General features: G+C 33.0%; 1 protein-coding gene across 1 annotated transcript; it reads left to right on the top strand.

Annotated features, from left to right (window-relative positions):
• Window positions 1-3390: 3390 nt before the first annotated feature.
• LOC127738015 (universal stress protein in QAH/OAS sulfhydrylase 3'region-like) lies at window positions 3391-19156 on the top strand. The gene is made up of 4 exons (XM_052249025.1): window positions 3391-3558; window positions 4157-4240; window positions 15392-15504; window positions 16338-19156. The coding sequence occupies exons 1-4, from the start codon at window positions 3477-3479 to the stop codon at window positions 16530-16532; spliced, it is 474 nt and encodes a 157-aa protein (XP_052104985.1). The 5' UTR covers window positions 3391-3476; the 3' UTR covers window positions 16533-19156.
• Window positions 19157-19627: the final 471 nt, after the last annotated feature.

Here is a 19627-nt window from a genome sequence, read left to right as displayed (position 1 = left end):
TACATCATATAAAGATATAAAGACATTTGCAAATCATATAATGCCATATGGACCAATAAAAAGGTTATTGCACATCATATAATGCCAAATGGACCAACAAAAAGGTTTTTGCGCATCATATTATGTCTAATGGACTAATAAAAAGGTTATTGCACATCATATAATGTCAAATGGACCAATACATAGGTTATTGCACATCCTAAAATGTCAAATGGACCAATAAATAGGTTATTGCACATCATATAATGACAAGAACACAACATCATTTAAAAACAAAAGCACATAAAACAAGGTCAAAATCATATCATAGAATGGGTTAGGCACACCATGTTATCAACTATGGTTACCACATATAAAGGTGATTGCACGTCATACAATGTCAAAAGCACATCACCTATTGTAGCTTCGCAATCATATAAAAGTGATTGCTAGTCATATGATGTCAAGAACACGTCACATGTTGTAGCTTCGCAATCATATAAAGGTGATTGCATGTCATAGAATGTCAAGGGCACATCACATATTGTAGCTTCACCATCATATAAAGGTGGTTGCACATCATATAATGTCAAGTACACATCACATATTGTAGCTTCACCATCATATAAAGGTAATTGTACGTCATATAATGTCAAGAACACATCGCATATTGTAGCTTCACCATCATATAGGTGTTTGCACGTCATTTAATGTCAAGAGCACATCACCTATTGTAGCTTCACATCATATAAAGGTGATTGCACGTCATATAATGTCAAGAACACATCACATGTTGTAGCTTCGCAATCATATAAAGGTGATTGCATGTCATAGAATGTCAAGGGCACATCACATATTGTAGCTTCACCATCATATAAAGGTGGTTGTGCATCATATAATGTCAAGAACACATCACATATTGTAGCTTCACCATCATATAAATAAAATTGAGAATGGAAATGGGGAATGTGTCAAAGAGACAACAACCCAACCATAGAGCAGACAACAGCCGAAGGCCACCAATTGTGATTGTACGTCATATAATGTCAAGAACACATCGCATATTGTAGCTTCACCATCATAAAGGTGTTTGTACGTCATTTAATGTCAAGAGCACATCACCTATTGTAGCTTCACATCATATAAAGGTGATTGCATGTCATATAATGTCAAGAACACATCACCTATTGTATCTTGGACATCATATAAAGGTGATTGTACTTCATATAATGTCAAGAATACATCTCATATTGTAATTTCATCTTATGGAGCAACAATATCATTTTAAGAAAAATCTATTGGTTAGTTTAGTTCGGTTCATAATTTTCGTCTTTGTGTGTAAATCTTGTTACACAAACTGCTTGATAAATGAATTGGGTATTGACAATTCACTTGATAGCTCAAAATATACCCCAACGACACTTACCAAGGAGGAAATCTTGGATAAGCAATATGTACATTATCAAGATGCTTAAATTCTTTATTAACAATATATTTGTTACGTTTGGATGACGTGTTTTTCAACTAACAATCGGTATTACATGGGAACCGACTGGGCTCCTCTTCTTGCCGACTTGTTTCTTTATTTACTTGTATATGGGACTGACTTCACACAGGAGCTTCTTAAAAACAATGAAAAGAAGTCAGCATTATCCTTTAACTTCATGTTCCACTATAAAGCTGATGTCCTCTCACTAAATAATTCATAGTTTGGTGACTATGTTGAACGCATCGATTCCATCGAACTTGAAATAAAGGATACAGATACAATGTACAGATACGTCTGCTTCATATCGTTATCACTTACATATAGACATTAAAAATGAGGGTCAGTTGAGAACAAAACTTAACGACAAAAGGGATGATTTCAGCTACCCAATTGTGAAATTTCATTTCTATGTAGCAACATTCCAGCAGCGCCTGCATATGGAGTATATATCTTTCATTTGATACGATATTCCAGGGCTTGTATTTCCTATCATGATTTCCTTGGAAGAGGGTTGCTTCTCACAAGGAAGCTATTAAACAAAGAGTTCAAAGTGGTGAAGTTGAAATCATCCCTTCCAGAATTTTACGGAAACCATCACGAATCGGTTGACCGTTTTGGAATACCTGTTTTACAGATGACGACGGATATGTTTCAATCGTCGTAAGAAAAATTTCGTCCTCTTTTTTCTCCCCGAATAAGACTTGTCATCGGGTTTGTACATGAGCAACACGACGGGTGACACATGTGGAGCAGAATATGCTTACCCTTCCGGAGCACCTGAGATGACGCCTGTTTTTTGGTGGGGTTCGTGTTGCTCAGTTATAAGTTTTCTATTTTGTGTTTTGTATACTGTGGTCTTTGGTCTTTTTCCTTTTTTGCCATGGCGCTGTCGGTTTGTTTTCGACTTATGAGTTTGAATGTCACTTTGGTATCTTTCGCCTCTCTTTAGGAAGAGTTGATAATTTTCAGATAATTTTGAGAAACGTTTCACCGATTTTACACGCATTTTAGGATACGAATGTATATCTATTTCAAAGAAATCATTCTATTACATTTCTCAAATAAAAACACATATAAAAAGAGATGCATTATTGTTTTCGATTTTTCTTCTAGTTTTTATATGCTGAAATTATATGCAAAATCTGTGTTAGGACCCTTTTACTGTAACTTGATATGATTTTTTTTTAAATCAGACAACCTATGAAACTCTGAGGTCAAAATCGTGACGATGCATTCATATGAATAGAAACGTAAGTAGATATGATTTTCTTTATTTCCAATCACGTTTTGGTGAAAGCAATATTTTTGTCAATAGGCTAAAAAAATCTTACTACTTATTACCACAAATTTAAAATTTAGATAATAAAAATGGATTAATTATCATCTGTATGTCCCGTGTTAAATTTGCAGTTAAATTTGACGTATATATGAGTCATATACATATATATTGTTTTTTGTTTTATTAAAGTCAATATGAGTTTGATCTATTTATTTTTTCAAGAATCTATATTATATACTATAAACCAAGGGCTTTACAGTCAAGTTGTATTGTGATATTGTTAAATTCTATGCTAATCAATATTGTAAATATACTTGTGAGTCAGGACAAAAAATGCAGATATAAACACCATAAAATCAACCCTGCCGTATATTGAACTGAAGGGACGGGTCAGTTGATAATTGGTCAGGCGTTCGTTTATATAAACAGATTACCCGGTCAATAAAGTAAAGTCCAGTTACTGTCCGCATTTATTTATCACTCGACCTGTCAATATTGTGTTTAACATTTGAGAAGCAAATAAGCAATTTCTCAATTAAAAATACAAAATTTATTTTCCCTATTAATCCAGTTTCCTGAAATGTGTAGCTATTACCAAGTCCAAAGCCTTGATTGTAGATCATCATACAATAAAAATACACTAAAAATGTAATACACAACGAGGCGTGTTAAGAGGAAAATAGTAATTTAATATTCATGTAAATACGAATACAAACGACTTTAACTGTAATGGCGGAGACAGCTGAAAGTAAACAACGAGTATGTTTGGTAGCTATTGATGGAAGTAAGCACGCAGAGACAGCTGTGAAATGTAAGTGAGCTCAGTCCAAACTATAAAAAAAGCGTTACTATAAATGATATTTTATGAATGAACGCAAGGATCTACAACTAATTTAAACACTTCTGTTCACATGTATATATATATAGTTGTCACTTTCCTTATGCTCGAGACAAGATCATGAATTCACTCTTATTATACTCGTGCATCACTGAAATCACCGGTACGAGACGAGATTTATTTTTATTCGACTTATACACACTGACGTTCAATGTGCTAAATCAGGAATTAATAGACCTTACTTTAGGATAAGTAATCCAAGTACATTTAATGACACCATGGCTTATTAAATGAAATAAATAAATGTGTATCGTCTGGAATCTTCTTTTCAAAGGTCCTTCATAAGTTCCTAGCAAAATCTTACATTTGGCATAACATGCAGAAAATTTCCAATGCTTTATGATGGGACTTCTTTAAACTTCAGTAGTCCGAAACTTTCGTGCATTGTAATGTCGTGTTAACAGGAGAACCATTAATTACAGGGCGTACGAATTTGGAAAATTTTCCTACTTCGAATTCGGAATTACAAATTTAATATATTATCAAAAATAAAACATATTTCAATTTGCAGGGTTCAAAGACAACATTTACAAGGAAGGGGACCATGTTTTACTTGTACACGCAATTGACCACAGACACAGTATGGCGTATGGTTGTAAGTAGGACATTAAATCAAATATTTTCCGTTTTTATACGACCGCAAAAAATTTGCGTTCGTATATTGCTATCATGTCGTCTCGTCGTCGTCGTCGTCGTCGTCGTCCGAAGACATTTGGTTTCCGGACAATAACTTTAGTATAAGTGAATGGATCTCTATGAAATTTAACCACAAGGTTCAATAGCACAAAAGGAAGGTTGGGATTGATTTTGGGAGTTATGGTCCCAAATGTTTAGGAATCAGGGGTCAAAAAGGGGCCAAAAAAGGCATTTTTCTAGTTTTCGGACAATAACTTGTGTATAAGTACATATGGATCTCTATGAAATTGATACCACACACAGAAGGTTGGGGTCGATTTTGTGGGTTGTGGCTTTAATCGTTAAGAAACTAGAGGCCAAATGGGGGCCAAAACAAGACTTTTCTAATACTGGCTAAGCTGGTTCTAACATAAATTATTTCTGATCTATATAAAGAAACAACAAATACTTATATGGCAGGAGATACACACCAAACAGGGTGTGTAAATTGTTATATTTAGTTTGTAAACAAATTTACTAAGTATTTCGCAACAGCAAAGTATTGCACAACAGCAAGAAATCTTCAATTGAAAATAAATACAAATCTTTTAACCAATTTCTATGAGGATTGATTTAAAGTCTTGAATTGTTTGAGGTTTTTACCATGACATATTACTATATTGGATATTTGGACACTTTTAAATAGGTCTACATTGAGGTCCAAAGGGTCCAAAATTAGACTTTGTTTGATTTCATCAAAAACTGAATTCTTGTGGTTCTATAATATGCTGAATCTAACTGTGCATTTAGATTTTTTATTTTGGGCCCTGTTTTCAAATTAGTCCATATTAAGGTTCAAAGGGTCCAAAATTAAACTTTGAATTCATGGGTTTTTTTGTATGCTGAATCTAACCATGGAATTAGATTTTGGATATTGGACCATTAAGTAGATAAAATGTCCCATTTCAAATTTTAAGTTATCTGACCACATTTATTCTGTGTTAGAAATCTATAATGTGTCAAATATTTAATCACAATATTGTGTCCATACTTGCCCCAACTGTTCAGAGTTCGACCTCTGCGGTCGTATCCAGCTGCCTCAAGCGGAGCGCATTTTCAGGGATTGATTTACTACTGCTGCTCAAGAAAGCAAACAAAGATCAAAAACACACTCCTAACAAGTCGCATTATAAAATGTCGGTGAAATCGTCAGTGTTTGTGATTCGTCAATAAGTATTTAAACTCGTCAGACATCACTACTGCTTATCTTAATAATGCCTTTTTTCCTTTTGACCATAAAGTCTGTCCTTCTTAAACTTTTTTAATACATGTTTTGGCAAGGTATCGATTATGTAGGGCTGTTACTCATATCTGTAACAAATATATGCATATAGCTAGAAAAGGAAATTGAAAAAAGAGTCATTTCATGAATTCAGTTGTTTTCAAATGCAAATAATTTTGCAAAATGAATGAGATAATAAATTGAAGTAAATTGCATAGACAACATAAAGTAAAACTATCACAACGTCACAGCAAAACTAGTTTTCTCAGTATAAAATCATGTTGTACTCCCCATTTGTGCTTTCTATGTATAGCAGGTTTAGATTAAATAGAAAATATCAAATATAATGACACCTTATATAAGAATGCCGGATTTTGATTGGTTGTTAGTCAGTGTATTTTTCGCATATTCTAACATTTTTTTCCTCATTTCAAACGAATTTGCCTGTTTTTTCACCACTGCCGGTGAATTTGCCTCAAATTTCCCTCTCTGTCGTGGTATTTGCCATTTTGGATATTCCTTTTTTACCCTCGCGAGCCTGTTCCCGCCAAAATTATTCGGAACCTTTCTCACTTTATCACGACAACATGGTTAAGCACTATTGATTTGGTTAAACCGAAAACTGTCAGAAATATACATATAAAGAGGGGGGGGGAAATGTCTATACAAATGAACGATTTTAATGATGGAATAACAATGACGTTTATGTAACAGTGGTTTGATTCCGCCAGTGTACTTTATCCGGAGGAAGAAAATCCCCAGTGATTTTTATCCACCAACAAAAATTCACCAGGTTTTTCTATCCGGGTCCAGTGTAAAACATCCACCAGTCATTATAAGGTTCTAAAAAGGGTTTTTTGAAGGGGAAACATATTAAAATGTGTATTTGAAACTTGCACAAATGGTTTATGTAAAAAGTGGAGAGTTTTGATTTTGTACCGGAATGATTGCACTGGTTATTTTATACCGGGATTAATTACACTAGTGCTTTAGATCCATACATTGATGAAGTGATTAGTACTCATTTTCAACACACGATAACACAAAAATGCTTATCAACGAATAAGATTTAAATAATTTTTCTATATATGCAAATCTTTAAAATTATATGCTTTTAAATTGTCACTGATTGTAATATTTATATTTATTGGATTGTCGAAGTTTTTCTGTGTATTTGCTTTTCGGTCGACTTCTATAATTGAAACTTTATGCAAGAACAAATCTGCTCTTTAAATTTGGTTTATATCAAGTTCAATGTCCTGATCATTGATAAATTATTTTGAGTTATAAAAACATCCTCCCCATCATCATCAATAATATTTATAATTACTAGATTGACTAAGATTAATTAAACTGGTTCCTTGAAAATCATTTTAATTTTAACCCATTTATTTATGTAAACAATAAACCGGTCTAATACAAACAAAACAAGTATATGTAAGAGAATGATAATCCCTTTCTTCATGAATAAGTACGAGCGTTAGCGAGTACTTATCATGAAGTAAGGGATTATCATTCTCTTACAAACTTAGAATATTGTAAAGTGCTCAAGGCTCAAATGATCTATTCAAGAATTAGTTTCATTGTCAGTGCAATGTTTATAATTGATGCATGACTTCCTTTTTCGGCATGTCATTTATGGATTAGTTTTAGTGATGTGAGGACTTTCTTATCATTTGGGAATTTTTTTTTTTTTTTAAATGCGTTATAGATATTAGGTGACACAACAGTAGAAAGAAAAGGTAGGAATTGTATGCTTCCTGATTGTGAGTATGAATGTAAATCATGTAATATTTTAGTGAGGAATTATCCTTTTTTTATTTACAGTTTAAATCAATTAATACATTTGAGTTACAACCAAATTTTATTTCACAGCCAATAATTTGGTCCGGCTTTTTACATCAAATACTGTTTCATTATGTAAGGGAAATGTTCAAAAATAATGCCCTTAAAAGTTTTTAATATACATGTTCAAAATTAAATTCCTGTTTTTTTTTATCGGAATACATGTATTGGAAATAACTATTCTCCCCAACCGCTGATCAAGTAATCAAAGTTTTGGAAAGCTAAAGATTTAGGTTATTTTTTTATCTGAAAGATTTTTTTCTTTTTTTTTTGCATTGCTTTGGTATTGTTTAATTTTATAGTTATTTGAATTTATTAATATTTTCATAATAAGATTCACGGTACCAATTTTACTGCACCAGTAAACTTCAACTTATTTTGAGTTTTTTGTTTGTTTCACAATTCAACTTTTAGTCAGTTTCAATCACTGTGTGATAAATCCTTTCAATCTGATAAATGTGCTTCGGGGCAGTTGTAACTCATTTATAGAAACTCTTTGTTTTGAACTGTAAATAGGCCCAAATAATAGGATAATCCCTTACTAAGAACATGATTTACATTCATTCTTCACAATTAAGAGGCATCCAATCCTACAATTTCATTGGTCGAGAGTACTTTGCTATATTCTAACGATATTAAGATCGACGCTTCACACTATTTACATCCAATATTCTCTAGTGAAAAACAGTTACCCGGAATAAATACACGGCGGAATGAAAGTACGCTTACATTTCAACATATAGATACCATGACGTTACAAAAAGACAGCACTAACGCATATAAGTACATGTATAATTCCCGTGGTACTTCGATTTCCCTTCACACGTACAGACAGTTTCAATCACAATCTATTCGGTGTAATTAAACAGATATATATATATATCATGTTATGGAGGGGTTTTTGCGAAAAATACCAGTCTTGGGACCAAATTTCCCTCGCCTAGCGGCTTGGGAAATTTCACCGTCCCTTGACTTGTCTTTGTCGCAAATACCCCTCCATAACATGATATATCTGTTCAAAATAGAATATTGTGTTACCGAGTTTCAAGTATTTTTCTGTTCGTATGGAATTTTTTGAAAATTACGGTTTTGAAACACTAAAAAAAATGTAAATGAACATAATCGAATGTTCATTTCAAAGATCGATTTAACTGTGATTACTACGTCAAATGGGCAGGTGATAGCTTTAGTGAAACGATTCCATTATTTTTTATGAGTCATAATGACTGGTGATCAAATCTTATGAATTTGTTGTGGATTTAATTACACCTTATGTAAGAATCCTGGGTTTTGATTGGTTGATAGCCAGTGTATTTTTCACCAATTTACTTTTATCAAATGAATATCGTTCATTTTTATACGCCCGTTTACGGGACGTATTATGGTATACTGTTGTACGTCCGTCTGTCCGTCCGTCTGTCCGTCCGTCGTCAACATGTCGGACATTAACTCAAAAACGCTTTAACCAATTTGCTTAAAACTTTGGTGAATTGTTTATATCTATTGACGTGAGCTCCCTTTCGTTTTTTATAAATTTTAGATTTTACGTTTCCGAGTTATGGGGTTTTATTCATTAAAAAAAGTGGGATTTTCCAGTTTTCGGACAATAACTCAAGAATGCTTTCACCAACTTGCAAGAAATTTTGGTTAATTGTTTATATCTATTGACATGAGCTCCCTTTGGATTTTTATAAATTTTAGATTTTACGTTTCCGAGTTATGGGGTTTTATTCATAAAAAAAAGGGGGATTTTCCAGTTTTCGGACAATAACTCAAAAATGCTTTCAGCAGTTCTCATGAAACTTTGATGAATTGTTGATATCTATTGATGTAAGCTTCCTTTAGAATTTTATAAATTTTAGATTTTACATTTCCGAATTATGGGGTTTATTCATTAAAAAAGGGGGGATTTTCCAGTTTTCAGACAAAAACTTAAAAATGCTTTCAGCAATTCGTATGAAACTTTGGTAAACTGTTTATATCTATTGATGAAAGCTCCCTTTAAAATTTTATAAATTTTATTTGTTTATAGTCTGACAACAGATTTACTAAGTATTGCGCAACAGTACAGTGTATTGCACAACAGCTAGAAACCTTTAATTGAATATAAATTCAATTCATATAACCAACTTCAAGTTCTTTGACTACATTTATTCAGAAACCTATAATAGATGTATGTCAAATATTTAATTACAATCCAAATTCAGACCTGTATCAAGCTTGAATATTGTGTCCATTTTTGCCCCAACTGTTCAGGGTTAGACCTCTGCGGGCGTATCCAGCTGCGCTCAGCGAAGCAGTTTATTAAACAGCGCCGGGGTATATGCAAAAAGGATATGCCTTTTTTACCCTGTCTGCCGTGGTATTTGCCAAAAAATACTCTATCCGACTGGACGCTTGTAATGTCACGATCATCAATGCGTTTTGTACGTTAACATTAGGTGTAATTAAACAGATATAGCATGTTCTTGAGGGGTATTTGCGAAAAATACCAGTCTTGAGAATGAATTTCCCTCGCCTTACGGCTCGCGAAATTTAACATTCTCTCGACTGGTATTTTTCGCAAATACCCCTCCTTAACATGATATATCTGTTCAATATATTAACGAAAGTCGGGTTTATTATTTAAGGTGATAAAAAGTCCCTTTATTTATACGTCTGAGTTGTTACAACTTGGATGCATTTTTTTACTTGAGAGTGACAAAAGGCAGTTTTCATATTATTTGATGGTGGATTTTGACACCCATATAAAGTCCTCAGTGAATGAAATGACTCCAGAAATATAGTCCATGGTTTTCGTTTAAAAAACTAATTGTCCCAATTTGAATAAGCAGCTGCACCTAGGGCGCGTGCGTATTGAAATGTTTGCAAGAATAAAATACTATATTTAGAATGCATCTTATCAAAAGTTAGTAAAATAGCTCTGTAGAAAAACTTGAATGGGGATATCATTCGGTGTATGAATATTGGATCAAATATGACTTAAAAAGTGCCATAATTCGGGAACGAGAAAATTTTTCAAAATTAAAAGCAAGTCTGCATTCACCAATCCAAGCAACAGTTTTAAGTTTGAAATAATATTGATCCAAGCATACTGAAGCTCGTGCGTGACATGTTAAAACAATGCCGTTAACTGAAGATCAAGCGACATAACTCTGGAATGACATATAAAAAAATTCAAAACCAAAAGATATCTGACTTTCATCAGTTCTAACAATTGTGTAAAGTTTCCAGTAAATCGATCCAAGTAAACTCATGTTATGGTACAGCATGTGAACAATTTCCCTAAATCTGACAGATAAAGTCGCGTTACTCTGGAATGACAAACCAGTAAAAAATTTCAAACTTTAAAGGGAGCTTCCTTTTATTAATCTCGACAACATTGTTAAGATTTGAGGAAATAAATGATTATCCATACTTAATTCAGTGTGCGATATGTGAAAAAATAAATTTCATGAATAAATCCTCATTACTCTTGATTGACGAAAGTGAAAATCATGAAAACTAAGAGAGGGCTTATTTTGATCAATTCTAGCAATGTAATAACATTTCAGGAAAATAAATCATAGCAAAGTGAGTTGTACATTGAGAAAGGTAAAAGCAAGCGGCATTAAGGAGTAAGAGCAAAGACTGGTCAGTTCGGATTCAGAATAATGTGTCCGGGTAGGGTGATATGTCTTCCTTCGGACTGTTACCTAAGCTTGTGTACTACAACGTTAAAATCAGGCTCAGATTGTCGGTATAGTACAAAGCAGAGTTCTTATTCATATCGCATGAACATGTTCTCGTCCTGAATATGGATTTAATTAACCATTGAACATTAAACAGCCGTCCATTCATCTACGAATGGAAAAATGGAATTGAAAGGCAGCTTTCTTACGTCAAATGCTTTAATTAAATTTCATGAGAATTGGTTAAAGATAATTTGCGTTATCGTACGAGGTTTTGACATACGGACGGACGGATTACGCTGTATCACAAGTTCCGTCTAAAACGGCCTTTTAAAAATCTCCATACCCTCATAAATGTGACCCGTATAATAAGTATGTCATTCTTGTGTTTTATATACCGTAGTACTTGGATAGTTCGATTACTAAGTCTTTCCATAGGCCATCTATTAGAAACAAATGTAATATGTCCTGTATGTTTCGTGAAAGGAAAATAAAGGATATAATGAATTTATTCATGACACAAAAAAAATCTTATATTTTTTATTCACAGTGAAGCTTTCGAGGAAAGATCCAGTGCATGGATGCTGTGAAATAAACCTTTGCTCAAATTTAAAATGGTTAATATTTTGAAATTGACTTTTCATTCCTTAGTAAAGGACCTAAATATCGTCCCCCGTCAATTATTAATTGGAATGAGTGTCGTAACATCACCCACGACTCACTCCGTACTTACTGTGCGAAATGGATAAAACGAGAAAAAAACTGACAAAAAAACCCTTAGATTCTTTTTTAATTCTGTTTTGTAACAACAACCATAATAGCCATATTTCTCGTATCAAACATAAGGTAAAAGAACTCGTCAAGGAAATTTTGTTTTGTCCCGGCTGATAAGGCTGCCAATAATATCATTATTGTTTGACGTAAATTTTACATTGAGGTTCTGCAAAAGGAAATCACGAATTCACCAACTTTCCAACTGACTCCATCTTCGGAAAATGACATCTCATCTCTAACAGACATAAACTTTTAGCTTCCTCTTTACAAGCAGAACCGAATAACATGAAAGTTCCAACTATGAACTGGCTTTCGAAGCTGCACAAAACACCTTACAAATATAGATTTATTTCGTTTTCAAGTCATTGTTCCATAACTAAACTGTCAATTCTACTTACTAGTGCACTTGGTACAATCAAAAACCTGCTAATAAAATGTTCAAATAGTGGAATTAACTACTTTTTGAGTGTCAAAAATTCGTTGGAAGTACTTAATAAATTGCATGCTCATATTGGTGATTTCGAATTTGTTCAAAGTTTTGATTTTTTACCCTATATACCATTTTGCCTCATAATCTCATTAAGAAAAAATTCACATACCTAATCAAATGGGCATTTAAATAGCCAGAATGCAAATATATGTAACACTCAGAAACGTGTCCTTCCCCCCAAACGTGTCCGATTCCCCCAAACGTGTCTACATCGACGTAGACTGGTACCCGGCCGTTATTGAAATTCTTGATATATTTGTATATTCCGAAGGCATACTGGATATTTTACGGAGGGAACCAACCTAACATCGACGTCACTGAACTGCAAAACATATCTAGTTGTAAAACAGCGCCAAAGCTTGTCATTTGTATAAATGCCCAAACGTGTTCATTTAAAAAAAACCACCCAAAAGTGTCCAATCCCCCAAATGTTTCCATATTTTTTTACTGGAATTATCATTCGTGTCAATATCATAAATACGTAAAGATAATAAATCAGACACCTCGTGAAGGGAGAATGTCTCATTGTCTGCGCGTTTCTTACTGAAGTCATAAAAAATCGTTTTTACTCGCTCTTGAATTTTTTAAATTAAAATCCCAACTAATGTTTATCCCGAATAACCGATATAATTTAGGTTTTATTTTAAATTTCCGGTATGATAAAAGAACATTACCGCATATTCAGCTATAAAAGGCCCCGAAATGACAAATGTATTTTATTGCTAACATGATATCTTTCAAATAATGCATTAAATATTTGGCACTGGACGTTATGTCTCTTGTTCGTGTGTCTTTAATGATGTTCGAAACCTAAAATTTATTGAAAAACCTGATTCCCAGTTTATGATTTTAAGAGCTTTTAAAATATCAGAACTGTTGAAAGAAAGGAAGTCAATTCTGCTGAAAAAAAGTGCAATATTTGGAGTAATATAAAATGCATCAACGGAGTTTACTAGTACAAAATAATTTACATATTAAACGATTTATTCAACAGTACAAGAATTATATGTATGTTCGCTCTAAATGAGCATGAAATACTTGCAACTGGACAATAATCAATTTCAGTCAAAAGTCAATTCATATGTTACAGATTGAATTTGCAATATTTTTTTTATGCTAATCATTAACAACTGGCATTGAACAAACTAATGCTAATAAATGCCCTCTTCATCAACTTTGTCCCCCATCATAGAATTGCCGTAAACGTTATTGATTTGGGACATGCACGTATTAGCGGTAAAAGACGTAAGACGTTCTGGCGTGTAATAATGGACACGTTTTGGCGAATAACAATTATCGGACACGTTTGGGGGTTATGAAATCGGACACGTTTGGGGAATATTGAATATTACGGACACGTTTGGGGAGAATAGACACGTTTGGGGGAATCGGACACGTTTGGGGGGAAGGACACGTTTGGGAGTGTTACATATATATGTTCAAACTCTTTTAGGTAATTTTTCTAGTAACAACAAACAAAAGAACTATGTCAATTGGACCTGCTTTGATACGATAACCGCACTTGAATTTTTACTAGATAACATGTTTGTTCGCTATGGAGATTCCGTATATCGTCAAGTTATCGGAATTGCAATGGGTACTATTGTTCGCTATGGAGATTCCGTATATCGTCAAGTTATCGGAATTCCAATGGGTACTAACTGTGCACCACTTATTGCGGACCTGTTTCTGTATTGTAAGAAGTTACAATTTATGACTAAAATCAGCAAAGACCCATCGAAAACAACATCTGATACAAAATTTAATAACACTTTTAGATATTTGGATGATATATTGGCTCTCAATAATGACGACTTCAGTATGTACACTAAAGAAATTTATCCTGCTGAACTGACTTTAAATAAAGCTAATACTAACAATGTACACTACCCTTTCCTGGATCTTGATATCTATATCTTTAACGGGAAGCTTATTACCAAAATTTACGATAAAATAGATGATTTTTCATTTCCTATTGTTAATTATCCATTTTTATATGGTGACGTTCCCTGTCACTATCTTATGGTGTTTATATATCTCAACTTGTTCGATTCGCTCGTGTATGTAACAACGTATTTGATTTTAACGAAAAAAATCTCTGTATTACTGAAAAATTATTAAACCAGGGTTTTCGATATCACAAACTAGTCAAAACATTTACTAAATTTTATCATCGGTACAAGGACATCATTCGTAAATATAAATCAACATGCAGACATCTTATACGTTCATGTATTTCACATCCAATCTTTTATGGTAATATTTTATACAAAGCACAAAAATGTCGTCATTCACCTCAAAAGCTAACCAAACCTTTACACAGACTTATTCAGAAGGGATATATTTACGATACTGTTGTCAGGTTATTAAAGATGGCATTTTTTGGAATTTAATATTGATTCACTCATAGGGTCTTTGCATCGGAAATATACACATCTATTCTAAAACCAGTTGTTGGCATGATACGGGTTATGTTCTTCTCGTATATTTTATGATGGTATGATACTAAACCCCTAACGGGAGGGATTGTGCTTGATTTTCATATGATGAAGACATAATCTTTCAATCAGTTTAATTAAGGTCTGGAGCTGACATGTCAGTAAATGCTAGTAGTCCTTTGTTAATTTATGTTGATCATTGTCATTTTGCTTTGTTTCTTCTGTTACCTATTCTAACATCGGACTCGGACTTCTTTTAAACTGAGTTTTACTGTGCGTATTGCTTTGTGTTTGTTTATTCTACATAGGCTAGAGGTATAGGGGAGGGTTGAGATCTCTCAAAATACGTTTAACCACGTCGCATTTTTGCACCTGTCCCAAGTCAGGAACCTCTGGCCTTTGTTAGTCTTGTATGTTTTTTTTAAAATTTTGGTTCATTTATATGTTTGTGTTGAAGACCCATTGGTGGCCTTGGGCTGTTTTCCTGCTCTTTGGTCGAGTTGTTATCTCTTTGACCTATTCCCCGTTTCCATTCTTAATTTTATGTTGCTTAGAATTAAAATGGTTGTTTTAAGAAAAGTTTTCTTACGGGTTTTTATTTCTTTTATATAATTAATCTTTCTCTTGTTAGCGGTTGCCATGATGCCTGGAAATCCAGAAGCTATAGCACAACAGTTTAGAGGTGAAGAAAAGAAGGCAGAACACGTTATGGTACAATATAAACAAAAATGTATCGATATGGGGGTGAGTAAATGTATAAACAAATATAATATGGACAAGAGACGAAGTCGTATATTTCTTACAATGTCATTGGTGTTGCTACATGTACACGAAGTCTATTTTGAAGTGTTGGAGTATTAAAAAAGTATAAATTCATCGGCAAATAACTGGTAAAGTCTTTTGATTAAGATTTATTGTATAGACATATTTTTCGTGCAGGCTAGTTTTGTTTTTGTTGCATATGTAATACCAGAGGCAATTTCAGGCATATGATAAATGTTATTCCAGACACGAAGCCAGCCATAGGTCAAACCGGAAGCACTCAACTAGGGCTAGGGTCAGGAGGATGCCTAAGGCACTCAATGCCGAGGTTAAAGTCTTGGTGGGGAATTAAGACGTGTGGTGACACTAAAATCTCTGCACTTACCAAATAAGGACTAAAATAAGAAGCTAGCTGACAACAGTTTTTCGCATTGTTCACAGCAAAATAAGATCGAAATAATTTTAGAGAAGGTTTCTTATATGTATTTGCATATTCTCACCAAATAGAAAGTTGCTATTTTGACTTGACCAAAATACTAAAATAAATTGATACAAAACAAGGAAAATCAATTCATTTTACAAAATATACTAATTTCGTCATGGTTCGTTGATATAGTAACTGGTCAAATGTGAAATTGGTTTTTATTTTCTGAACTTCTTTTATCTTATGTATGTAAGGGCAAATTATAATAGATCAGTTATGGTTACTTTAAAATTAACTCTAAACTTTTAGGCTAAACGGGCCTTATGGCCCCTTCTTCTTTGTTTAGAAATTCATTGATTTCGTCCATCTCAGAACTGGTACATTTTTTCAGATGCCAGCAGAAATATTGAAAGCCTATGGGGAAGCAGGAGAGGCCATTGTTGGGGTTGCGCATGACAAGAAAGCTGACTTAATTGTATGTGGTTGTAGAGGCCTTGGTACTATAAGGAGAACAATAATGGGAAGTGTTAGTGATTATGTTGTTCATCATTCTGATGTACCGGTTTTCGTTTGTCGTCATGACTGATTATTTTCATTTATGTCTACAAACAGTCATTTTGTGAGATCATACACATGCGAGCATTTGTTGGTGGACCTGAAATTGAATGGAATTTTCTAATAATACTTGGCCTATATATTTTATCTTTCAGATTATACAGCGTGTTACAAAAAGGTACGGATTGTAATTGAATTTCGACAGTATTATACGGGACACAGAGAAAGGTTTTGATGTTTTGATATTAATTGTATAGAAAAATCTATTTCTTTCTGAAACATTATAATATTTAACACTTGGGGTAAAATATGACGCTTGTATAGATCTATATAGTATATACTTCGAGGGGAAAAAAATGAATAAAAGCATTTGACATTTTCATTACAACATTCGTATTTAAAGTACAGGAGCATTAATTCGGCAATGTTGCAGATTTTTGTGAGATTTGAATATATTTTACATGGACAGGCTGAACTTTTATTTTAATATAAAAAAGAATATTTAACTGTTTTATTTGCTGATGAAAATTCTTAATATAGACACACATTTGTACAGAATGCTGTCAAAATGCCACGAAAATAATCTAAAAACTATTTTTATCCAATATCCTCTAATGCAAATAATGTTTCCTTCAGAATTGATGGTGCTAGATTAATTTCCGTTTTAATGATTTAATTGATCTTAAATATTCATTTAAATATGTGACATAAATAAGGACCATGCATTAGTTTTCGATAGACATCATCACAAATGGGGTTCAGAGTGAAACTCCTGCTGTAATGCAAGATATTGTTATATTATGTTATTACTAATACAGTCATGGGAGGTTTATACAACAAAAACGAATTAGTGAGTTAATAATTATTTTACGTCATTTAATCGAAAATTTAAGCAACATTTGATTGACTACGCATATCGATTCGCATGCAAGAAAATGTGTCAAAATGAGTTTTGAAGAAATGACGATGCTGGATGCACAAATTTCTTAAAATCTGCGAAATCACCAATTACTATAATAAGCCATTTATGTAACAAAATTGGTTAAGTCAGTTTACATTTTTTTTATAGAATTACAGGAAAGATAAAACACATTATGTGTAAAACATCAATATAGATAACTAAAACTGAAACAAATATGATGTAAGTACATGTTCCTTTAATTTAAGCAGAAAAATCAAATTATATGCGTCAGAAATACTACCCCCTAATCTCCATGTAATGATTACCTGGGCGGAAGGCAGCTGACTTGCCTGACACATTTCTTCATGTACTTTCCATTTTATTTCGCAAATATTCATCAATTTCATTTCTCGACAAAATGAGGATAAGAATACTAGTACTTGGTCACCACGTTTTTCCTGATTGAGGTCAGTAATAGCCTCAGCCATGGTAGCAGTGATGCATTTTGTTTGTTCACTGATTATTTCTTGGTATTTCATTTTATTATACGGATTTTCGAAGGAAAAATCGGTTATTGATTTGGAGATGTACGGCGGGCGGGCGGGCGGGCGGGCGGGCGGCTGCCAAACAGTGTCCGTTCAGTAACATGAAAACGCTTTGACGAAATCTTTTCAAAATTAGATATGTTGTTTCCTGTGACTAAATGAAGGTCACGTTCAATTTTTACGATTTTAGCTGTTCTCGTTGTTGAGTTGTAGACCTTTCAGTAGCAAAAGTGATACTTATTATATGATTTATTTATTTTGAGTTATTTCCCTTTGAACAGAAATGGTGTATTTAATAAGTATATGGATAGATAGTTTATCAATGAGTGTATCTGTTTTATTCATACAATAATTTCCACCTTTTATCAAGATAACAAACATTTGGTAATTATCAACTACCAAAATTATAATTGGAGTGACAGATTTATTTGAAAATTTTGTGTTTCCTAAGTGTTGTTGATGATAAGCTCTGTAGGACAGTGTAAATATAGTTTGAAATTTACTGCTCATTATTATATATTTTAAAATTAATTACAGATAAGTTCTATAGATTAATATTAATTTTTTTTTTTTGGTAAATGTTTTGAAGAATTTTGTGGTAGGCTTGTTTGTTATTCTGTATAAACTAATCTTCTGAATGCTATATATATATTTTTTATGGAGCAAACTCCTTTAAATACTAAAACTTATATTGCTTATTGAAAAACATTTTTGATTTTGAGCCCAGTTTTCAAGTTGGTCCTAATCGGGGGTCCAAAATTAAACTGTTTAATTTCAACAAAAAATGAATATATGGGGTTCTTTGAAATGCTGAATCTAAACTTTTTTTTTACTTGTTTGTTATATACTAGTAATCATATGCTGGTGTAATTTAAAATAGACCAATGTTTGGTCTCTACTTCAATAAGCTTAATTATTAATTACTTGTTGTAGTTCTTTTTGTCAAATTTTCCAAAACAATCCTTTTGCACAATCATTAAATAATGAGCAATTTAAACTATTTTCATCACGGTCTGAAGACATGTTACTTCATTGACTTACACAATACAAAAAAGATACAGGTAGATGCGTTAATTGAACTCTTATTATTCGTTGTTTATATTGATTTTATATAGTTTCTTTTTATTTAAGACAATGTACGATGATATTTTAATAACCTTACCGGGAAAAAAATTGTATCTGTTCAATATATATATGAAGTGTGGTTTATATAATATGTTAGTTAATTGTATGGCATGAAACGGCATCAGTTTATACGATATGTTATAATTGGTTCTGTTCCTTAATCGTTTATATGAATGAAAAGTACAATGGATAAATGACAATGATCACGTGTTGGGGTGGGGGTAAGCTGATGACAGTAACAGTTTATAACTGTTAACCAAAGATGATGGAGAAGATCAGATCAGTTGGGGCAAGGTTATGTTGCCCAAAGAGCCAGTGTCCGTCCGTCGTCGTCCGTAAACTTTTACAAAGATCATCTCATCTGAAACTACTGGGCCAAATTTAACCAAACTCTGCAGCAATCATCATTGGGGAATATAGTTTAAAAAAATATGTCCGATGCCAACAAACATGGCCGACATGGCTTAAATAGAAAATAGGGGTAAAATTCAAGTTTTGTCCATTATTTACTAATGGTAGAGAAAATCTGAAACGGCAAAAATGTTCAGAATGATG

Source organism: Mytilus californianus, unplaced genomic scaffold (genome assembly GCF_021869535.1).
Source record: "Mytilus californianus isolate M0D057914Y unplaced genomic scaffold, xbMytCali1.0.p SCAF_4, whole genome shotgun sequence".
In the NCBI taxonomy this organism is placed as follows: domain Eukaryota; kingdom Metazoa; phylum Mollusca; class Bivalvia; order Mytilida; family Mytilidae; genus Mytilus; species Mytilus californianus.
This window is presented reverse-complemented; position numbering and strand designations above follow the sequence as displayed.